At 39.2% G+C, this 25,264-nt stretch overlaps 1 protein-coding gene across 4 annotated transcripts in view; it reads right to left on the minus strand.

Moving 5' to 3' along the window:
- The window catches only part of PCDH15 (protocadherin related 15), a 1,574,801-nt gene that overhangs the window by 12,504 nt on the left and 1,537,033 nt on the right, over nt 1–25,264 (minus strand). For all 4 annotated transcript variants that reach the window (XM_070752283.1, XM_070752284.1, XM_070752286.1 and 1 more), the window contains 2 exons: nt 24,304–24,414; nt 302–323 (listed from right to left, as the gene is read on the minus strand). In XM_070752283.1, coding sequence (XP_070608384.1) covers nt 302–323; nt 24,304–24,414 — 133 coding nt within the window. The remainder of the gene's footprint in view (nt 1–301; nt 324–24,303; nt 24,415–25,264) is intronic.

Raw genomic sequence — 25,264 nt, forward strand, 5'->3', positions numbered from 1 at the left:
AAAATATATTATTTTTCTGGTGCAACCTTTCTGAAAACATTTAAGTCAATTAATTAATTATTCATTTATTATAGTAAATAATGTCTTTTAATCACTTTAAACGTTTGGAATGTATGCAGCAAATAGAAAAGAAAAAGGAACTAGAGGTGTTACATCAAAAAGCTCAGGAAGACTTATACACATCCATAATTCTCATTGATAACATTTAATTCAGTGGATTAAATTCTTCAGGCTATGCTGAAGGAAACAGCTATAAATTATAACTTTCTACTAAAATAATTGTAGGGAATGTACATCTTACCTCTTGCTGTGCATATCCACGTCTGTATTACAAATTTAAAAAGAAAATAAAACATTAATTCAATTACTTGTATTACATTTGTGAATGTAAATATATGTTTCAAAAAAAGGTTAAAAATAATATGTAGGAACCTTGTGGGTAAATCCACTGGAAATAATGAGAAAGAAGGGAATTGGTTGTTATGGCAACAATAAATGCATAGATCATAAATATATCTAGCATAAGAGTACTATGAACTTGAATAAAGGCATTAAAGTACATTGAATTCTAATTGCTAAAGAGAACACATTTCATCTGAAATTCGCTATATCTTAATCTTTGGTGCCTTGAAAGAAATTCTTTCCTTCATCTCCCCTTCATCCTTCCTTCTGAAAAGGAAGGAAGGAAAAATGGGGAAAAAATTCACTACAAGAAAAACAGAGTTTGTATTTGTGTCTTGGATCTTCTCTCCATAATTTATATCTCATTCCCATCTCCTTGTTTCTGCTATCCAGAAATCCCTACAAAAAACTAGTGAACTTCTGTAACATGAGGTCTTGCCTCCTATCTGGAAAAGGATTGATAGGGTGCACAACTGTGACCAATTCAGTATATACTGTATACCTGAAAGTTCTCGGACACACATTTAATTTGCAATTGAACAATGATGATGATAATCATTTCTATTTAAGTATGTTGAAGGACCTAACGTTTCAATTTTGACTGCTGCTTCCAACAGAGTTGGAAGGCGCTTAGAGGTCTCCTACTCCAGCCCCTTCTCAAGAAGGAGACCCTGTACCATTTCAAACAAATGGTTCAGTAGTGGGTTCCAAAACCCTTTACTACTGGTTTGCATGCATGTTCATGGGTGCATATGAAGCTTCTGCACATGTGCAGAAGCATTCTGGGGGGAGACTCCCACTGCTGGTGCGACCAGCTTTTAGAACCAGGGTGAAATGGGAGCAACTCACCACTGAAATGGTTGTCCAGTCTCTTCTTAAAACTCTTCAGTGATGGAGCACCCAAAACTACTGAAGGAAAGCTATTCCACTAACTGTTCTAACTGTTCAGGAAATTTCTCCTTATTTCTAGATTGGTTCTCTTGTTGACTGCTTCTTATACTGCCCCTCAGGTGCTTTGGAGCCCCTGTAGTTTAGATATTGGAACATTGCTATCACATCACCCCTAGTCTTTCTTAGTCCATTAAATTAGACTTGTGAGTTTGCAGGAGAGTGTAGGATCCATGTACACTATAAATACATCTTGAGCCATATTGGAGAGAAAAGGCAAATCGATGTCTCTTGAGAGTTTATGAAGCTGAAGTCTCAAAACTGATTCCAACTGCTATAAATATAAATACTTTATTGCCATTGTCAATACAATGAATTGTTGTTGACAATGAAAGTCACGTGATGCCCAGAGACAAGATGCACCACACATAACAATCAGAAAAAAATGCCCCACCAACCACAAATTCCCCACCCTGAACCACCCAAACATCTACAAAACAGACCAAGTAATACTGTCAAACAATCAGTCCAAAACCAACAATTGTCTACTACAATCAGCAGAATCATACATGCAACCTGGTTCCTATTTAGTATGTACAGGATTGCTAGTTTAGGCGTCTCATTATGCATTTACAGACTACTGATTTTGATGGGATATGAACCTCCTCCAGATAGGGCCTTTTCTATTTAATTTGGATTTTTTGCTTTATTGAGCTATACAGTAGATCTGTTTGAGAAGAATAAGTACTTAAAACCGTGCTAAGTTCAAGCTAGGAAAGAGACAGCAGATGAGAGAAACCATTTAATCATACCTAAGGGAAAAATAAAGAACAATCTGGAGGTGCACATTTAATTTTTAATATTACCATCTGTAAAGCTTTTCAATTAGCATTCCTCCTATGTAGAGGATTATTAGAGGTGAATTTTTGCTGTAGGCCATTTGTTAGATAAATAATGAACGTTTAAAATGAAGATGATCAATGACATTTCAAAGTCTACTGCAGCCATAGTGAAACTTACAGCTCCCCCTCCCAGGTGACATCTTCTAATGCCCCCATCTTTTTTGAAAACTTAAGTGCCACTCCTCTTTAAGACAGTTGCATTGGGAGAAGACAACCTGCAGAATGAGACAAGCTGTGCAGAGTTAGCTTAACTTTTCTATGTTAATCACCCATCAAAGTGATTTTTCTCCTACTTGAATCTGATAGCTTGATTGGACTATCAGATTGGAATCTGATAGCTTGATTGGACTATCGTAAACGTTTCCCTTCCCCAGTCATTTCTAACTCTAGGGGTGTGTGATCTTCTCTGTTTCTTAGCTGAGGGGGACCGTATTGTCCGAAGAGGCTCCTGTGGTCAAGTGGCCAGCATAACTATACACTGAGGCACAAGGAATGCTGTTAACTTCCCACCAAAGTGGTACCTATTTATCTATTCACATTTTTATGCTTTCAAACTGCAAGGTAGGCACAATTGTGGCAGAAATAATGGGAGTGCACTCTATGGCATAGTGCTCAGTTCTTGCACCTGGGCTGATAAACTCAGTTTCTTTAACCACTGAGCCATTGTGCCCCCTTGATTGGAATAAAAACAGACAATTCAAGCAAGAGGACAGGAAAAGCAAGAGGACAGGAGTTTAAAGTCTTCGCCAGTTCAGCAATCTCTTCTTTCATGCACACATTCTATGAATATGCCTCCCTGTCCCTTGATATAAGCATACACCTAAATGTCAGAAGAATTGGTGAGAAAAAGGAATATTATAGTTCACAGTAATGTTAGTAAGAGTTAAGCTTACTGCTTCTGAATACTATTACTTTATAACAATACCTCTTCCAAAAATTGCAGAATAAGGATAATTGAAAGTTCAAGAAAAGAAATGGTATCAGAATATACTTCCATATAATTTCTGCATCTGGGCAAAGTCTAAGCAAAAACATAATTCTCAAACTGTGTTCATTTTCAATCAGAAATTGCTGATGATTTATTTCTAATTGCACTTTTCTAGGTGTTGCATTAGGAGGGTTTCGGAGGGTTTGGAAAGAGCTACCCTTGGGAATATAGAATTTAAGATCTCAGTTTGATCTTAAATGAAAATAAGTAATTCTGCTCTTTTAACAGAAGGATGTAGCATTATTTTTTAATGAAATAATCCAGTGAAAATCATATGCAATCAATCAAACAGACTGAACAGTTTTAGAAATAACTGCTTCAGTATTGACCTGCAGCTTCCAAATATGTAGTATTTCTTAGACAAAGGGGTTTATAATCTTAATAATAATAATCAGAATTTCTTAACGTCACTGTTGTAATTTGGATGGTGTAGATGCAGTGAAACATCTTGATTTATGCAGAACTGAATTCTTAACTGGCAGCCATGGCCAAGAGGGTCGTTAGACAACTGCACTACAAGTTGTGCATCAGTTATATCCATTTCTGCACCAGGAGACCACCTGGTCATCTCTCGTATGGATTACTGCAATATTCTACACAGGGGCAGTTTGGTTACCTTTTCCTACTGGTGTGCTGCATGCACATTGCGATGTTTCGCGCACATGCCCCAGCATGATTTTACTTCTGCGCATATTCAGAGGGACAATTTTCCTTTTGTGCATGCTCAGAGAGCTGAAAATCATGGATAATCATAAAAAAAAGATAGCAGCATGCACAGACTGGTAAAGACAAACTGCAACCATCGCACCAGAATTACACAAACGGCGAGCTGCTATTGAAGCGGCGCAGTGCACCACACTGGTAGGAAACCACCACTAGTTCCACATGGAGCTTCCCTTGAAGAGTTTTGGAAAATGCAACTTGTTCAAAATGCAGGCAGTTATGCCTGTTCCAGATTCTGCACATTATATATCTCCACTCTGCAAGCTGCATGGGCTGCTAGTTTGCTTCTAGGCTCAGTTGAAGCTGGGGTCATTATCTACAAATAGTGTTGGGTGAACCGAACTTGCACAGTTCGGGTTCGTACCAAACTTTGCTATGTTCGGCATGCTGAACCCGAACCCGAACTTGCTCGAAAGTCCATGCAAAAGTTCGGCGTTCGACACTAACTCCGCGATGCACCAATCAACAGCATTCTTCTTAGTTGAAGCCATGCGGTCTCCCGACATAAAACAAAAGAAAAGGCTGTGATTGGCCATGTGTCCTGCTGGCCAATGATTGGCCAGCTGGATGCATGGGTTAGATTGGTCCAGAGGGGCACCTGACCTGCCTCTATAAAAGGCAGGACCATGCAGTCCATCACCATTGAAAGAGATAGTAGTTAGTTAGGGACAGTCCTGTTGCTGCTGCTGAGAGGGAGAGATAGGTTGGGGAAATTTCAAAGAGCAATTTGGCTGCATCTGCTTGCTGCTTCACTGAAATTGATATTTCTAAACTGTGACATTGTCTTCATCCAAGTTAAAGAAAGAAGAAAAGTTGTGTGGTATACCAGCCTAGCAATCCAGCCAGGGCAGAAGAAGATAAAGACAGGGGGGCAGGGGGGCAGTTCCTCTCTCCTCCTGTTCCTGTTGTAAAGTGTTTTAATTTGATTTTGTGGGAAAAGCCAGCCAGGACCCAAGGGGAAAAAAAAATCCTGAGCAAGACTGCAGTTCCTATCTTCAACAGTTCCAGTGTTTTCTAGTGCCTTCTTCTGGGTGCCCAGCCTGACACCCAGGACCCAAGAAAAAGAAGGTTCCTGATCCTGACTAAGACTGCAGTTCCTGTCTACCTCAGTTCTAGTGTGCCCTAGTGCATTGTTCTGGGTGCCCAGCCTGACCCCCAGGACCCAAGAAAAAGAAGGTTCCTGATCCTGACTAAGACTGCAGTTCCTGTCTACACTTCCACTGAAAGAGAAACCTAACTTGCATAGTTTGGGCATGTGCAGAAGTACGTGATTCTCGGTCAACCACAAGGCCACTTTCTTTCTGTGCATTTCCTTTCTCTATTTATTTATTTGTTTGTTTGTTTGTTTGTTTGTTTGATTGGACTTGTATGCCGCCCCTCTCCGAGGACTCAGGGCAGCTCACAGCAAACTAAATTAAAGCCACATAGAGCTCTCTGGCATATGTCTTTTGGGGACAACCACGGGACAGCTATAATGGGAGTTGAAGTCCTTTCATCTAAAAGTTGTCATGGTTGAGAAACATGAGACTACATTAAGAATCTCATTCTTAAACCTAATGTGATTCCAAAGAAGTAGTACCTTGTCTTGAGCTCTGGAATATTAGTAGATTGCTCAACAATAGATTTGTCCTATGTGCAGATTGGGTTGGAAAAATTACTGTAGAATGGATACATCAGGGCTTTCCAGTAATTTAAAGGGGCCGCTCAGTCTTGCACTGCTGCTACTGACCTCTGGCACTTGTACTTTTGGGTCCACCATAGGGCCACTGTCTTTCAATTTCTGTCTCTGCATTTTCCTTTTCTATCTAAAAAAAGCCACTAAAGCGCTCTGTAAATTTATTTTGGGGTAAAACAAGGGCCAATTTCTTTCTCTACCTTTCCTTTTTCTATCCAATCTGAAGCCTCTAGTGCTCTCTCTAAATTTAATTTGGGGTCAAACACAGGTACACTATTCTGGGAGTTGAAGTCCATTCATCAAGCAGTAGCACCTTGTTTTGAGCTCTGGGATATTAGTAGATTTCTCAGCGATAGACTTGTCCAATGTGCAGATTGAGTGGAAAAAGTTCATTTAGAAATGATCAATCCATTAATTAAAAAGTGCTATTGCTAACATGTTGTAAGCCACCCTGACTCTAAGGAGAAGTGTGGCATAAAAATCAATCAATCAATCAATCAATCAATCAATCAATCAAACAAACAAATAATAAATAAATAAATAAAAATAAAAAGGGGGGGGTGGATGATCAGTTTTGTCTCGCTGGTGATCTCTGGCAATTGTACTTTTGGATCCCCCACAGGGCCACTTTCTTTCAATTTCTTTCTCTGCCTTTCCTTTTTTCTATCTAAAAAAAAAGCCACTAGATCTCTCTGTAAATTTATTTTTGGGTAAAACAAGGGCCATTTCCTTTTTCTATTCAATCTGAAGCCTCTAGTGCTCTCTATAGTTTTGGGTCAGACACTTCCAGTATCTGTGATTTTAATGTTTTTCTGCCTAATACAAGGGCACTTCCAGTATCTGTGATTTTAATGTTTTTCTGCCTAATACAAGGGCTGTCTGGGCATTTAATTTTTCAAATTATAGGTCCACCAGAATGCCGCACCTTCTTCTGTTCCTTGGGCCAGTGTCACTGCAGGGCTTCAACCATGAAGAAAGCTGCGAAAAAGAGACGTGGCCATGTTGTTGTTGGTGGTGGTGATGGAGCTGGTGCTGCATGGGCAGGGAGAGGGCGTGTAACATCTGCGCCTCATACCCCTTCCTCTGGTGCAAGCAGGCACCTGGGTTTGATGCAAGAAGTTGGAGATAATATGCCATGCAGCGCTATCTTTTCCTTGGTATTGCCTTCTACACACTCTACCTCGTCTGTGTGTTCAGTGCCCTCATCATCACCCCCTCCAAAGCAGCAAACCCAGCCAGCCAGGGCACCAGAACAAGCAGACTATTGTGGGTGGGGTGCCAATTCCTCCATCCTCCAGTTCCAGTTCTAAACTGTGCCAATTTGATTCTGTGTGCAAAGCCACAAAGAGCCCTCATCATCACCCACCTCAAAATCAGCAAGGCCATCTCAGCCAGAAGCAGTGTAGTCTTTAATGTTCTTCATTGACACTTGTAACTGGGATGCCATGGGCCATCCACCTGCCCCATCCCCAGTTGCAGACCTTGGGCTTGCGGACAGCCCAGAGCTTCTGCTGGAGAAAGAGGAGGTGTCCAGGGCATCATCGGGGAAGGATGATGAGACCCAGATCCCTGCTCCTGCAGATTACTGCAATGTTGAGGCTGAGAGGGAGGATAGTGGGGAGGAGTGAGTGGAAGAAGAGTCTGATTGTGATGATGAGGTGCTAGATCCCACGTGGACTGAAGGCCAGCATTGTTCAGAGGAGGAAGAGGCTGTTGTGGCCCCACAGCCCCAGTCAGCCAGCAGAAGAGGGAGAAGGCTGCAAACCCTCAGCATTCAGTCTGTTGGTACTACTGGCCACAGTGGCCAGGGGCCGAGCTCACCACATAGCGCATGTCCTTCCATCACACAGGATTGCTGGAAAAAATCTTGTGCCTGCTGCACACAGGATTGCTGGAAAATAGCAGGTGCCTGCTGCATACAGGATTGCTGGGAAAAAGGTGGCTGCTGCTGTTGCCTCCTCCTGCTACTCTGCATCCCCCTCTTCACCCTCTTGCAAATTTAATTTGGGGTCAACCACATGGCCACTTTCTTTCTCTGCATTTCCTTTTTCTATGTAATCTAAAGCCTAAAGCTGTTACTACTGGCCAGAGTGGCCAGAGACCGATCACGCCACAGAGCGCATGTCCTTCCATCACACAGGATTGCTGGAAAATAGCAGGTGCCTGCTGTATACAGGATTGCTGGAAAATAGCTGGTGGCTGTTGTTGCCTCCTCCTGCTACTCTGCGTCCCCCTCTTCACCCTCTTGCAAATTTAATTTTGGATCAACCACAGGGACACTTTCTTTCTCTGCATTTCCTTCTTTTTTTTTTGGTCTAATCTAAAGCCACTAGCGCTCTCTATAAATTTAATTTGGGGTCAACCACAGGGCCACTTTCCATCACACAGGATTGCTGGAAAAAAGCAGGTACCTGCTGCATACAAGATTGCTGGCCCATTTCCTTTTTCTATCTAGGAAGAAGCCACTAGAGCTCTCTGTCAATGTAATTTTAATAAAGCGTGGCTTCATTTCCAGAAGATTTCGGGGTTTGGGTTCAGTGAACTCACCCAAACATCACGGCAAAGTTCAGCCGAACTCACCGAACCGAACTTCGTTGGGTTTACCCATCACTATCTACAAAGCCTTACATAGCACTCATCTAAGGAGATGCAACTTTGACTATTCAACCCACCTGGTCTAGGAAGAATGGAGTATTGCAGGATATATAATCTAGGAATGTTGTAGATTCCTAAAAGAAAGCTTACCATCAACTCGGGAATGGCATCCAGGATCCTAGAGGAGATTTTCAACCTCTGTGACATCTGCATTTGAGCCTCATCTCCCAGAAATCATATTAGTTCCAAATGTTATGAATTTTCTAAGTTCTGAAGACCTAGTTTAACTAACAGGCACGGGAACACCAGATGAATGGGATTGTGTATTTAATTATTTTTGAAATACGACTCTATATGATTTTGTATTGTTCTTTTTTGTTGTTATTACATTTGTTTTATTTGTTTGTAATGTGTCCCAAAGTCATATATATGACTCTGCCCACTGCCTGGCTCAAGATTAAGTCAGACTTCCATCCTTATGAAGTCATAAAATGAGGCCTCAGATCATTGAGGGCAATATGTTTTGATCCTGTTGAGTTGCAGCACCAAACCAAACAGTTATAGAGGTACAGATGACAGACTCAATGATTACTCTGTAGAACTGTATCAGCAGCTCCTTGGGCAGTTTGAGTTTCCCGAGCTGGCGCAGAAAGAACATTCTTTGTTGTGCTTTTTTGATGATGTTTTTATGTTAGGTGACCATTTTAGGTCTTGAGATATGATAGAACCTAGAAATTTGAAGGTCTCTACTGTTGATACTGTGTTGTCTAATATTATGAGAGGTGGAAGGGTGGAAGGGTTTCTCCTAAAGTCTACCACAATTTCTATGGTTTTGAGTGTGTTCAGTTCTAGATTGTTCTGGTAACACCACAAGGACAGTTGTTCAATATCCTGTCTGTATGCAGATTCCTCATTGTCTCGAATGAGTCCGATCACTGTTGTATCATCTGCAAACTTCAGTAATATAACAGATGGATCATTTGAGATGCAACAATTGCTGCCAATCTGCCTTCCATTGAGGACCTGTATACTGCACGAGTCAAAAAGAGGGCGGATAAAATATTTACTGACCCCTCACATCCTGGACACAAATTGTTTCAACTCCTACCCTCAAAACGTCGCTACAGAGCACTGCACACCAAGACAACCAGACACAAGAACAGTTTTTTCCCGAACGCCATCACTGTACTAAACAAATAATTCCCTCAACACTGTCAGACTTTCTACTAAATCTGCACTTCTATTCTACTAGTTTTTCTCATCATTCCTATCACCCATTTCCTCCCATGTTGACTGTATGACTGTAACTTGTTGCGTATATCCTAAGATTTTTATTAATATTGCTTCTTCATTGCTTATTTGACCCCTATGACAATCATTAAGTGTTGTACCACATGATTCTTGACAAATGTAAATTTTATTTTATGTACGTTGAGAGCATATGCACCAAGACAAATTCCTTGTGTGTCCAGTCACACTTGGCCAATAAAAATTCTATTCTATTCTATTCTATTAGTGTATATAACAGCACAAAAACAGCACAAGAGGAAAACTAGAAGTCAATTTTTCTGAACTTCCACTTCCATAGGATTGTGTGCATGTGCAGGAATGGGTGTATGTGTTTGAGCAGGGGCAGCGTGGGTGTGTGTGCATGCGTGGGGGGGGGAGGGAATGGGTGTGGGCACATGCATGCATGTTAGCACACAAACACACACACACACACCCTTTTGTCATTCAAACCAAAAAAGGTTTGCCATCATTACTCTAGTTCATATTTGGGGAAATACCTTTTGACTGGGCCAAAGTTGGATTGAAGTGGGGGGGGAAATCAAAGGACAATATGAATATGGAGTCTCTTTCCTGGAGAATGACTGGGGAGAAACCAGATGTATGTATGTACAATATGTACGTACAGTATCTATGTAGGTCACATGATTATGTCCTGGATGTATAAAAGATGGGAAAATAATTGTACTTCTCTGCTAATTGAAGACATATATGAAGGCAATTGCGGAATTCTCTGTGTTTGCACTGTTCTCCTTTCATTGACTTAAAGGAGGTCCTGTTTCTCAGACAAACTTCATTGCAAATATCTTACAACAGAACAAAATCATAGATCAAACTCAAAGCAGGGAAGAGAATGAAGAGTTAGAACTATGTTTACCTTCTGGCATGGACATAAAGATTAGATTATTTAAAATGTGAAAGCTTGAAAGACATCATCCATCTCAATTTTTGAAAGCTAAGCCTTGTTTCCCGGTATCCTGTGGAAGGGTCATTTTTCTTTCAAATCAGATTCTTTCAAGTCTTCTAGGTGTAGAATATTATTTTTCAGAGGCTCTCAGTACAATGAGGTAGAGGTATTTCCCTCCTGTTCTTTTGGGTATCTGATTAAGCAAAGCTGCAGAAATCCTTGTACCATGAACTGCCTTAACAGGACTATATTTTTCAATGCTTCCATGTCTATAAATGTATGCATGAAAGGGTCCTTGAAGTTAAGAGCAACTATACCTCTGACTGAGCATGAATTGGTCTTCAAGGTTAATAACAACTGACTTAAAAAAAACCCTATCCAGTAGACTTGTTTTCTAAGTGGCTTCGGAACGCATTGTTGTGGTTCCGTCTGAGGCCCCTCAGGGAACGGCTGATCTTCTGTCGGTTTCCAGCTCAGAGGGAGATGATGAGGAACAGGAGGTGCAGGCAGATGAGGAGGAGGAATCCCAGGCTGAAGAAGAGGGAGGACAGCCAGGGTCCCCCCAGAGGGAGCTCTCCCCAGCAAGCAGCCTGGATTCCTTAGAGGAAAATGCACAAGCCATAATTGATCTGCGACAGAGAAGAGCTACACAGAGAAGGGACCAATTGGCTAAGTACTTTCAGCATTAAAGAGGCAACAGCTGGGTTTGGGTGTGGTGCTCTTTGGAAAGGCTAAAAGGCAGACCCACCCTTCCTGGCTTGTGGAGTTTTATCTTTGAGAGTCTTGGGACCTGGCTGTGAACTTTGGCGTCTTGGAATCCTGGTTTGTGCCTTTGACTACTGAAACCTTGGGTTGGGTGTGCCAGCAAGAAGCTTGCTGTATTGTCTGGACATCAGGACTCTGCTGTAAAGTATTATAGCCTGTCTGTTGGGAAGAACAGGTTTTCCTCTGTGTTTATTTTTTCCAGCTATAAAGTACTTTTGCTTTTACCAGAGTGTCTGGCTGTTTTTTCCAGTTGGTGTTGAGGTCTGGGGGAACCCAGACAGAACACGCATAAGATTGGCTAAATTCATATTGTACAATATAGAAGCACGTAGAAAGAGATGAATACATAGTCTTATGCTGTGTGCAAAGTCTCATGATGCATGAACATTCACACATTTTAGATTTAGAATGAATGAGCTGAAAAGGATCATGGAGGTCTTCTAGTCCAGCCCCCTCAATCTCCTCTTCTTGGTGGCAGCCCATCAAGTACTGGAATACTACTATCATGTCATCCTTAATTCTTCTTTTCTTTAGACTAGCCAAACCCAAATCCTGCAGTCATTCTTTGTATCTTTTAGTCTACAGGCCTTTGATCGTCTTAGCTGCTCTTTTCTGAACTTTTTCCAAAGTATCAACATCTTTTTTGTAATATGTTGGCCAAAATTGACTGCAGTATTCTAGGTGTGGTCTTACTAAGGTTTTATAAAGTGGTACTAACTAATACTTTCCCCCTTTGCATAGTGCACTTTCCCCTTTTAGATACACTAAGACAGGAAGTGACATTAAAATGTTACATTTTCAATTGTAAAAGATTCAGCATTTAGGCAGAAATCACTCTATGCAAGATAGGAAAATCATTCTTGACTGAAAAAAAAGGCAGTGTGTATGTATGTGTCCAAACCCAGTAATGTAAAATATTAAAATGCAAAACTAAAAGCAATAAAAAGTGTGAATAGGTGTACTGGTACGTGGAAATTGATTTTGCTGAAATTAAACATAAATTATATACATACTTTAAAAAAAAACATATTGGGAAATGTTTTAAATTGAAATAGGAAAAAGGAGAATGGCTTGCTCAAAACACATTAATAAGCCCCAATGATGCAGTGGTTAGAGTGCAATACTGCAAGCTACTTCTGCTGGCTGCCAGCAGTTTGGCAGATTGAATTTCAGTAGGTTCAAGGTTGACTCAGCCTTCCATACTTCCAAGGTCAGTAAAATGAGGACAAAGATTGTTGGAGGTGATATGCTTACTTTCTGTAAACCGTTTAGAGGGCTGTAAAGCACTATGAAGCTACAGTATATATGTCTCGATGCTATTGCTAAGCTGCCCTCAATATTTACAAACAGAGAAAGTCAAGTTATAAATGAAATAATAAAGGAAGTTAAAACAGTACTTTTATGTCTCTTGCTCTGCTGTTGTATAGAAAATCCATGGAGACCGGATGGTTTGAGAGGAAGAGGAAGGCTCCATGCTTCATCATGGTTGCCATCTTTTATCTTTATTTCTAATGCTTTATTGATTTGACTGTACTTTTTTCTTTGTTGTGAGTTGCTGACAATCATTGAGAGTCGAGTAATATACAAGGCTAATAATAAATTATTACTATCATTTTTCAGAAAAATAGAATTATCTCAGGAGTTAATTCTGAGCTGAAGTTAAAAAAAAGAAACCCAACCTTTTGTAGTACAGTTCAATATGTCGATTTTGAAAGACCTTGAAGACCTGATGAGCCACCTTGTCCTGCTTATCTTACTGTTGCTGGCAGGGATTACCTACTTTGGATGCCTTTGCTCAAAGAACTATGATTATCAGGATCCAGAAGAAGAGCTTTCTCAGCTTCAACCCCTGCCTTTTGGAACACGCTACTCTGTAAGATAAGATACACCCCCCCCCCCTTCTGCTATCTTTCTGTAGAAGCTGACATGGTTCTCCTGAGTCCTTCGGGATTGGACGGCATAGAAGTTGAAATAAATAAGTAAGTAAGTAAGTAAGTAAGTAAGTAAGTAAGTAAGTAAGTAAGTAAGTAAGTAAGTAAATAAATAAATAAATAAATAAATTTTAAAAAAAAAATAGTTGGCCTGAGAACCAAATGGGAGAGTTCCATGTTGCTGGACTGATGGCAGACTCCACCTCCCCTCTTCACCCATTCTGTTTGGTCATCCTATTGTTGTGTTCCCGTTATGTTCTTTTTCATTGTTTATTTTGTTGTTTTATTATTTGCTCCTGTTCTGTTTACACTCATTTTCTTCCTTTTTATTATTGGAAGCCCCCTTGAGTAGCGCTACAATGAGATATGAAGCAAATAGATTTAATAAATAAATATGTTTAACAAGTAAATCAGAGACCTAGGGCTAGACTTCCACTCCACCAAGGAAGAGATCCATCAAATAAAAGTCCCCACCCCATACTCCCAATCCCATAAGAAAGTTACACAATTGATGTTTTCAGAAACATTGGACCAAAGAGAACCAGTATATTCTATCCATAGCTACCAGTAACTATCCATAAAAAATATCTTACTAAGTCCTTACTAATAGCTCAGAATATCTGAGACTGAAATCAGCTTGAAAAGGGCTGAGATTTTTTTTAGAGCCCTTAGAAATTTAAGCCTATCAGATTCTGAACAACAACCTCCTTCCCTAAAATGTTTGGGGAGTCTGGAGGAAAATTGTCTATAATTGCTGGATATTTCAATGGTTGTTGAAAGAGGACGAACCACCACTTCCTTCAAAGCGAGTGTTACCATTCCATTGTGTAAAGAGATATTCACTACTGCCTAAACAACCTGGTCCACTTCCTCAGTACTAGCAGACTCAAGCTGTCCCCACATAATTTATCAAGATTTGGGAGAGCTTGTCTAGAGATTTGAGAGACATTGTCTAACAAAGGCCAAGGGAAAAAGGAGCCACTGGCCAGCTATCTGTAGACATGGTAAGAATGGAAGAATACATATGTTTCATTGCTCTTGTTACAATAAAGTAATCCCTAATTAGGCTATTACCTCTGCTTAATTGAATTTGCTCTTTCTTTACCTCCAGGGATGCTCCAGGCATCTGTTGGCCACTTTATCTCCTGCTATTCTTCTGAAAACCAGGGGGCCTCCAACATCCATGCACATAAAGACTGCATGGGGCAATTGCATCCAAACCCACAATCTCTCACTCATTCAAAGCAATAACTAAAGTTTCGATCAAACCCTGGGGCAGAGATTCAAAAATTACTCTACTATCCCTCTGGAACCCCACCAGGTCTATTCAGGCACATGAGGAAGACCACAAGGTTAGCAGGAATAATCTGTTGATGACAAGAGATTGGGGACTGTTTCTCCAACTTTGTTCAGTTGCTTCAAGACAAACCACAGATCCAAGCGATGACCCTTCTCAAATAAGTCAGGCCATCAACAACCCAGATCAAATCTATGGTTGCCATGGTGGTCATGTACACCTGAGCCAGCTCTTGAGTTCAGGCAAATTGAATCCCTGAGAATATAGAAGAGAAATGAACTGAATCCCATTAGAACAACTAATGTCCAGGAGTTCATAATCAACCATGTGTGAACTGGACAGCCATATAAACTTGCTAAATAAACAAAGAAAAAAAGAACATCCAAGCAACCAAAAACAGCCAGCATAAGTACAAAAACCAATAAAAATCACTTAGAACAGGAGACTCTGCTTATTATCACATGTATTTTTTCTAGTTGACACAATGTGTTCCACCATGGTACATCCATATAAAACCTATGCTGTGTGAATTGCACATAAGAAGTTTCATTAGTTTTCCAGGTACAAGATGCTGGTGATCACCTATAAACCTTTTTGTTGTCCAGGGCCAGAATATTCAAGTATTCACTTGTACTCCTGCCTGTCCACCAGTTTTTAAGTGTAAGGATGTTCCAAGTCCCTTGTGTGAAATAGTGTCACCTTATGGGATCTGGGAAGAATATCATATCTGTCACAGCATACCCTGTCTATGGAGTATGGATGGCTTCAATGCTATTGGCCTTTCAGAAGATGCAAACCTGATTAAACAGGATCTAACAGTTTAAGTTTCATTCATATAAATTGGTATGATGAATGAATGAATGAATGAATGAATGAATGAATGAATGAATGAATGAATATGTGGATATGTATCTATACAGAAGAAAGCCAGACAACATTCAATGATTATATGTGGAACAGGCAAACGTATATAGGAATGAAGGCAAATTGTCTTAAGCAGAGATGATTTCTGGTGTATCTGGAGAACTCAGGTGAAGTTCACAGAATGTGGCTTTTGGAGAACTAACTTTTCAGCAAGTTATCTATTCTTGTGTCAATAAAAAAAAGCCAACTGGCAAAGAGAACCCAGCTATTTTGAGACCTTTAACTATAGGATGTTAATGATTTCTTACCTATTGGTGATGGATAATGTTAGCCAAGAAAACTGAGTTTAAGTTTTTTATGTGTACCTCAAATGCCTGGGTTCACATTAATTACACATATTTCTGAAATAGGCCTAGGGTGTTTCTATATTAAGAATTGGAGAGGATGGGGAAGGAAGACAGAGAGGTGAGGAAACAAAGTTGATGTCACAAAATAGGAATTTTAAAAAAAAATTATATTGGGACCATAGTGCTCTCAAAGGGTTCTATTGGAGAACTGGAGAAAATGCTTAACCTTTTCTGTATATCAGTTTTCTTCATGGAATCTACCCATTTCCTAAGCCACGGAGAGAAAAAAATGTCTCCACTTATTTTGGGCTACTTTGTGGTCAATGTAAGTTTATACACTGTTCAAAAAAAATAAAGGGAACACTTAAACAACTCAATATAGCTCCAAGTAAATCAAACTTCTGTGAAATCACAGAAAGAAGCACTTAGAAAGCAACACTGTCAATCAATTTCACATGCTGTTGTGCACATTCAACTTTGTACAGAACAAAGTATTCAATGAGAACATTTCATTGATTCAGATCTAGGATGTGTTATTTGAGTGTTCCCTTTATTTTTTTGAGCAGTGTTTGTGTGTGTGTGTGTGTGTGTGTGTGTAAAACTTTGACATGGCTGTGTATGTGAGGAAGGAAACAAAACAATTATTTATCTTCATTTTCTACCAATCTACTTCTCAAAAATAGTTATAGTACCTTCCCTTCATAAAGAGCCTCGGTGGTGCAGTGGTTAGAGTGCAGTACCACAAGCTACTTCTGCTGATCACCAGCTGCCAGCAACTTGGCAGATCAAATCTCAGTAGTCTCAAGGTTGACTCAACCTTCCATCCTTTCAAGGTGGGTAAAATGAGGACTCAGATCGTCGGGGCCATATGCTTATTCTCTGTAAACTGCTTAGAGAGGGCTGTAAAGCACTGTGAAGCGGTATATAAGCCTAAAGTCTAAATGCTATGATTGTTTTGAACCTAACCAAATGGCAAAAGATTTGAAGTAGGATTTCTACAGTACGGGTAGACTTTGATTTACAACAATTTGTTTAGTTATTGTTTGAAGTTACAACAGCAGTGAAAAAAGTGCCTTGTGACCATTTTTCATGCTTACAACCATTGCAGGGTCCCCATGACTGATACATGATCAAAGTTCAGGCACTTTTGCAACTGGTTCATATTTATGACCATTGCTATGTTCTAGGGTCATGTGATCACTTTTTGAGACCTTCTGACAAGTAAAGTCAATGGGGAATATAGATTCATTTAGCAATTGTGTTACTAACTTAACAACTGCAGTGATTCACTTAACAATTGGGACAAGAAATTTGATAAAATGAGGCAAAACTCATTTAACAACTTTTCTCTTAGCAACAGAAATTTTGGGCTCAGTTGTGGTTGTAAGTTTAGGATTATACTCTCCCCCCCCCCCTCTTTAACCCACTTCCACTGTGAAAAAATCTACTTCCTCTAGAACCATTTATTAAAAATAGAATGTTAATCCTACTAGTAGTTTTTGTTTAGAGGGCTTAAAAGCCACAATCTTGCTAAGTGTGGGCTTTTGGGAAATTCATGCACTTATAATTTCCTCTTTTTTGTAGTAATTATTCAGATCGTTTATTAGTTTTGACAAGCTGGGAAAAAATGATAAAAGAAATATGCTTAGCCAGGTAGCATGCAATAGAGAGAAAAGTATTTTTAATAGGATATGTTTTGTTAAAAAAAAGGTTTTTACAGAAAATATATTACAAAAGTTAAAACTTAGAATATGCAGTGTCAGTATATAAAGAAGTAATAAAAGGCATGCTGGGATAACAGGAGGGAGGACAGGGAGAATTATAAATAGAAAAATCATCAGAGCTGCAAACCTGTTGCCATGGCACAAAGCACTCCAGTTTACAGAAAAATATGATTATATTATTGCAATAATTGTATTTTTTTTCCTTTATGCCAAATCCCTTTGTTGTAGTTATCATTTGTTTTCTGATGACATCCAAACAGGCTTTTCAGTAAAAAGTTAAGGTTAACCAGAGAACTTGACCATATATTCCCTTCCTACAGACCATGAAAGTTGCTCTCCGAACTTGGCTGTTTTCTTGTTTCATTACTCAAACTAGGTTACATCATCAATGCTAATAGCTAGTAGCAAAAGCACCAAAGACAAATTCCTTGGATGTCCAATCACACTTGGCCAATAAAGAATTCTATTCTATTCTATTCTATTCACATAATGAAACATCTGCAAGAAAACAACCAGGCTCAGAGAGCAATTAAGACTCCTCATTTCAACCCTGAGTTACAAATATTCTCCTTTATTCATGATAGTTGCTCTCCGGAGAGACAATCCATTTCAACCAATTAAAATATCCCTTTGCTATTTAAGTGTAGCTATCCTAACTGTGCTAACATGCTCTTAGAATTGCAATGTCTCGTTTTCCCCTTTGACATAGACCCAGCAAACTAAGAAATGAACAATTAACCATTCCAAGATAAAATTGTGGATTAGCTCAAGAAAAATAGTATTAGAGATTAGCCGACAGTGAAGTGAAAGGAGAGAGAAAAAGAATTATTCTGATCGGGTCTGTGATGTATGGGTTCAATGATACACTCAGCACACATCATGCATAAAATCACTCAGGGCATTCATAGTGCAGTTGCCTGAGGTGAGAACTGCTTTTCACGTTCCTCCACTAAACTGCTCAAATTACCATTCTGTTGGTTATACTCCTCAACTTCGGCTACAATTTCAATATCTGTTATTGGCTTTGGCTTGTCTACGTCTTTAGGCAGAATGTAATTTTTATTTATCTGACCGTACATATTGGCCACTGATTTTTCAATGTCTGCTAAGTTATGGATGTTTTTAAGAATCCCCTTCAGTTGCTTGCGAGAAGCGTCGAAAGGTTCTGACACACAAGTCTGAGATGACACCACGGCTTGCTTGGAACTCGACTTAGTGCATTTTGTAACATGTAAAAGTTGAGCGCTTTGAATAGGTGAGGGAAGCCTTTGAAGAGGAGGGAAGGGGAGTGATATTGAGGGAGGGGGCAGCAGTGGAGGGGATGGAGAAGGTGGTGGAAGTGGTAGAGGAGGTTTTGGTAGGACTTGAATGCCTTTAGTTTCATCGTCAGACATTTTGATCTTGAAAGGGGAAGGTGCTGACATACGGCTCGGTGAAGGGGATAACTGTTCAGAATTGTCATGGTCAGTGATGGCAATGGATGGTGCTGTTGAGGTTCTGCTTTCAGTCACCTCAGAACATGCTTGGAAAGAAGAAAAAGAAAGTGCAGGAGACCCTGAAGAGGGAAGGTAACATTCAGAAGTTGGTTCTACTCTTCTCTCTTCCTCTTGAGCACAGGCACTACTTGCCAGCGAAAGCCCACTTTTCTTGTCTTGGCATTTCATTTGTTGCATATCTTGTAAAGCCTGTTGCTCAAACTGCCTTGCTTTCTCTCTAACGGATGTCCTTGTGCCATTGCTTGTCTTCAAGACTAGACTGCTTCTATCAGATCTTCTTTGATGGATTCTAACTCTTTCATTCTTTACTCTGTTATTCTCCTGGTCCCACTGAATTGGGTCCATAATGAGCAAAATATTTTTCTTAGTAAGTTGGCTTGGTAAAGTCCATGCTCGCTCAATGTCTTTCAAAGTGCCGCTCAACAGAACGTTTTTCAAAGCTGACTTTTGTCGGAAGAAATGGGGCACCGCATAGTTGCTTTCATGCAACAACTGGGAGGTGGAACTATGCAATGCGCTCTCAGCGTACAGAGGGTTTGGGATAGTTAAGGGAGTCTCATCAGATAATAATGTAATGTTGCTTGCAGATTTGGGGAAATTATTTTTCAATGTTCCTTTGATATTAGAACGCTTGTGGGCCTCAATTGCACGTGAAGCAAAGTTGCTAATGGCTCTCTGACGGTCTCCTCCATCTAGTAATATATTTTTTCTCCTGCTTTGTTGAAAACGGTAAAGAAGGAAAAGACTTGAAAGAAAAGAAAACCACAAATGAGAATGCATGCATGAGAAAAAGAAAAAACCAATATGAATGCAGTGAATATGAAACAGAAAATGAATAAAAAGTTATTCTAGGTTATCTAAGAATCTAGATCTAGTTAATTAATCTACATGTACTAACCTACTAAATCACAGAAAGTTATTTTACTACTTCACTGGGGGAAAGGGTAGGATAAGCAAATTAAAATATTATAGGGTGTAAGTCTGCAATCCACATTTGAAATAGGATCAGATTTCTCTGTCTAACAATTTATTTATAGCTAATATTGCTGGAGGGAGAAAACATTACAGAAAGCATATTTTTGGTCATATGCCAATTGCACTTGTGTTTTTCATAGAATTATAGAGACGGGATAGAACTCTGGTCACCTGGTAAGTGCCAAGATTTAGTTATTTATTTATTTATTTATTTGTCCAATACACAATACATATTGAAGAGAATAGACATGTAGTAATATATATATATAAAAAGAAAAGGATAGAAGAAAAGATATAAAAATAGAGGAGAAGATATATGAAAGGAAGAAAAGATATATGATATATGAGATATAAGAGAGACAATTGGACAGGGGACAAAAGGCACATTTTAGACAGATGGCTAACCATCTCTTTAATGACCTTCAGTGAAGGGAAATATGAGAACTATTAGACACGTAAAGACTGGGGAAAAATAACCCTCTTCAAGCTTCTGTTCGGAAATTAAATATATCGAATCATTTTAACTGTTCTTTATATGATTTCATCATCTTCCCTCGTACCAGAGTGGCCAGCATGAGGGAAGGAGGAGGATCAGGGTGGGAAAACATCCTTCTCCTTCCTGCATGCTGTCTGTGTTTCTCCATTGCAAGGCAGGGCAGCGCCAAGGATCCATTTGATAGTCGGAGGTGGGTATTTGAACAAGTGGTTCATCTGAACTGGTGCAAGCCAGCTGAATCCCACCACCGTATGCAAACTACAGCCAGTATTCCAAATGAGGCCCAATCAAGAGTGAGACTTCTAATGATATGGATCCTTTGTTCTTGTTAATTTAGGTAGGTCTCAACTTATGACCAAAATTGAGCCCAAATTTTATTTTGTGAAATGAGAAATTTGAGTTTGAGAAGTGAGTTTGCTCAATTTAATAACTTTTCTTGTCTCGTTTATTAAGTGAATCACTGCAGTTCTTAAACTAGTAACACAGTTCTTAAGTGCATCTGGTTTCCCCATTGCTTGTCAGAAGATCGCAAAAGGGGATCCCAAGATTCCTGGATATTGCAACCGTCACAAATGTGAGTCAGTTGCCAAGCATCCAAACATTTAATCATGTGACCACAGGGTTGCTGAAATGGTCATAAGTGTGAAAAATGTTGATAAGTCACATTTTTCAGTGCTGCTGTAACTTTGAACGGCCACTAAATGAACTGTTGTGTCTAACTAGACATTCTCCATTTTAATAGTATTTTCTTGTCAACTCATGTTTTCAACCTATGATCCAATAGAATACACCAATCCTTTTCAAATCTACTACTGCCTGTCAGGTTAGTTGTCCCCAGTCCTGTACATGTGCTTTTCATTTTTTAATCACCCATTGTAACTTTATAAATTTGATTCTGGTTGTTTAATTCCATTGTTCAAGCCTGTCTAGGTATTTTCAAAAAAGATTCTTGTTCTTATGATCTAACTGTTCTTTCTCATTTTGGATCATCTGTGAGGACATTTTTAGAATGGAAATGTTAGTCAATAAAAGAATTTCCCCCCAAAATACTTTTAGGAACAGTGATGGTGAACCATTTTTTCTTCGGGTGCCCAAAGAGCGCACACACACGCTGTTGTGCATGCGTGAGTGCCCACAATCATAATTCAATGCCTGGGGAGGGTGAAAACAGCTTCCCCTACAGATCCTGGAAATGGCTTGTTTTCCAACTTGTGTTGGGTCCAAAAGGCTCTTGTTTTGCCCTCCCCAGGCTCTAAAGGCTTTCCTGGAGCTGGGGGAAGGTAAAAACGCCCTCCCCCATCTCCCTGAAGGCTCCCTGGAAGCCAAAAATGCCCTCCCAGAGCCTCTGTGTGAGCCAAAAATCAGCTGGCCGGCACACACATGCACAATGGAGCTGAGCTAGGACAACAGCTCATGTGCCACCTGTGCCATAGGTTCACCATCACTGGTCTAGCATGTCTCTTCCCCCTCCCCTCTGTCTTCTCTACTTATTCTGGTCAGTCTCAATTTAGCATACCTTAATTGCAGGTATGAGGAACAAAATCAAGCTATAATTGCAAAAAATTAAGCTGTTTAACTGAGATTATTCTTACAGATGTGAATGAAGCCTCTGATAAATGAAAGGCATTAGGATTGTGACTTGTTTTTGACTGTGGAAAAGTATCATTAACACCAATAATCTGAAGGGCCTTAAATCTATTTGCTGTAAGTTATTGGTGACATAGCTTTTAATCTTTTATATCTAGTTTTCTTTGGAGGGTAGTGCATAAAATCTAGGTACTGCACACTAGAAAAATAAAATAATTGTATTTATTAAAAAAGAACACAGAACTATTTCCATTTGCTACTATATTTGTCATTACTATGAGAGTTTACTTACTGATGCCTATATGTCCAAAGAGAAATAAGAAAAGAAAATGAAAAATAAATTTAATTTCAAAATGCTCTGTAGAAGCTTTCTGTAATTCACAACACAGATTTCAACTGAAAACAGAATGATCCCCCCAAAGAAATTAGAGAAAAGCAAGAGTACTTATTGCTTAAATTTTCAGGAGTTATTAAGTATTGGCATTAAACAGTTCAAATGCATGGTGAAATACATATTAAAAAGATACGTTATTTTGCAAAAGGATTGTTAAAGATTATTTTGTTACGGTGTGTTTAAGCAAACATGTTTTAATCAAAAGAGTTTCTGTATATCTTTTGTAGCCATGCCTACAATGGATTTTTTTTTAAAAAAGTCCAATAAAGGCAGTTCTATCCATTTCCTGAGGCAGCCTGACCCAATAGAACAGTGGTTCTCAACCTTTCTGAGGCCATGACCCCTTAATACAGTTCCCCAACCATAAATCTAGCTCCAATTCTCCCAACAGAGTTTTAAGCTGATTGGCAGGAAGGTGAGAGAGATACCCCCCACTGTAAACGCCTGATTGGTCGGATTGTAAAAATATGTTCCAAGTTGCCAGAATAGAATCTTTAGTTCTTAACACCATGGGAAATTTGTCTTTTCCCATGGTCTTAGGTGACCCCTGTGAAATGGTTGTTCGACCCCCTGCCCCAAAGGGGTCCTGACCCCCAGATTGAGAACCACTACAGTAGAGCTAGATTAGCATTCAGCTGGAATCTATGCTGAGTATAAAGTTTTTGTAGATGTTGAAAATACTATTCAAGTTTCCATCCATGGAATAGTCAGCTTTTTTGGCTCATGTTGCATGCAAAAGTTTGAATTCTTCCTATTTATATATGGCATTTGAACATCTTGATATAATTTTGCATTCAAGCAATTTTGTCCGAATTTGAATAACACTAGTTTTGGGCAAAGTCTCAAATGGCTATATGATGGTGATGTTTAGCCAAATAAATGTCTATAGACATTCTTAATCATGTAGGTCAGGATTGCCAAACTCCCAGCATGTAGGCTGGATGCATCACACTCTGGCCACAGCCAGACCTGGTTTAGTGAAGGGAGGGGGGAGTCTCGATATGTCATCATGTGATACAACAATCTTAATAAAGCCTACTGTATGATATTTTCATAGATTGAAGAAATCTGGTCTCCTTTGGAATGTCTAGGAAGAAATGTTATGACCAGTATAACCAATCCCTGTGATGGTGAACCTATGTATGACATGGGTGCCAGAGGTGGCATGAAGAGCCGTCTCTGCTGGCATGCATGCTGTTGCCCCAGGTCAGATCTCTGTGGCGTTTCTTTCATGAGCTTGTTTCTCTGCAAACGACAGAACAGAAGCTCGTGAAAGAAAAAAGTTCTTACCTCTTGCTATAATGCCAGTGTTGGGGTGCCCCGTCTCCCACGAGGCAACTGGTCTTTGGGTCTCTGCTGTGCATGCGTGTATGTCTGCACATATACGCATTAGCATGCATGCACCTTTCAGTTTGGCATGTAAACACACACAGTTTGGGCAATCGTTGTATAAAAGGCTCGCTATTCACTTTTCTCTCCTATCCCTGTTTTAATTTTGGGAGAAATTGGTAGAAATACATTGATTCTGTTAGCCTTTTGACATTTTGCATACATAGGCACATATGCTTTCATCAGACCTTCCCAATCATTAAACAGAATTCACTTTACAAGAAGGAACACGCTGGACCTGACAAATTACCTAATTCTGTGGTATCAAAAATAAATGTGCATACTTTAAAATATATTTTAAAAATCTATATAAAGTTTCTGAAATATTCTGATTGATTGATTGATTGATTGATTGATTGGATTTGTATGCCACCCCTTCCATGGACTTAGTACGTAGATAGATGATCTCCCACTTGGTATACCAAATTGACAGTAATGCTTGTCACAATTCTCTTATGTGTTCCAAAATTTACCTACATGCTTCTGCTTACACAATTACAATTTCTTTATCTTCCTTCGATAAACGCACTATTCCCCTGTGATGTTCACCAACATGCAGTTGATATTTAGAAGATTATATATTAATTTGCTTAGCCATGATGACTGTAATTTCTAAAGTATCAAAATTATAACCTGCGTTATTAGCATTTTAAATTTCATCGAAAACTTACATGGTGCTGTCACCCAGTTCTTCGTAGAGATTATTGGCAGGGATGCTTGCTGATTTGCCAGCTGGTAAGGCCATCTGGATACGAGCTGTCTTTGCACATTCAGCTTGTCTCCTTTGGTGAAATCATATGGGGAAGAAGTGAAGAGGTTTGAAGGGAATCAAAGAATGTTTCTAACAAGCTCACGTTTATTGGTAGAAATAGTCATGCAGAGAATTCATTAGAGCTTTTCACCTGGTAAATGATGCTAATGCTAAGCATTATGAAAATACTGCGAACAGGATAAAATCTGGCATCTTCATGCAGATATACTCAGTTTCTCTTACAATGGAATATTGTAGTGGTGTTTTGTTCACGATTGACTAGAAAAGAAAAGCTGAACCACGTTCTCTAAAGTCAATAAATTGAATATTTAAAACTATAAATTTACCTCCCATTTTCTTAATATCTATGCCAAAGAAAGAAAAAAGCCCTGGGATTATAGAACAGAAAAATTTACTTGTATTCTGGAATTTTAAATCAATATACAATTAGACCATGTTTCCCATTTGTGTTTCAAGCGCATTTTTATTGAAGTGTTTATTTAAATGAAATTTACTTACACATTTTACAGTGTGAATATAATCTGATCAATTTTAATATTATAATTTAGGTAGAATTTTTTGGTAGAATTAAATCATATTAGATATTAAAATCTGTAAAGGGACACATCACCTAGGTGAGGTGGCAAAATAACCTAAGATGTTTAGCACACTTCTAATCTTATAACCGTATTTGGGGAAAGCTTGACAGTTGTCAATCATTATGTATTGTCCTACCGATTCACATATGTTCTTTTTAAAATCATTGCACCCATACAAAAGCTAAACCTCTGCATATTCATACACAAGACAAATGAAGTTTAGAAATAAAATACTTACTCTTTAAATCTGATTTGTAATGCAGAATGGTAAAACAGAAATAA

Source organism: Erythrolamprus reginae, chromosome 5 (assembly GCF_031021105.1).
Source record: "Erythrolamprus reginae isolate rEryReg1 chromosome 5, rEryReg1.hap1, whole genome shotgun sequence".
NCBI classification, from domain to species: Eukaryota; Metazoa; Chordata; class Lepidosauria; order Squamata; family Dipsadidae; genus Erythrolamprus; species Erythrolamprus reginae.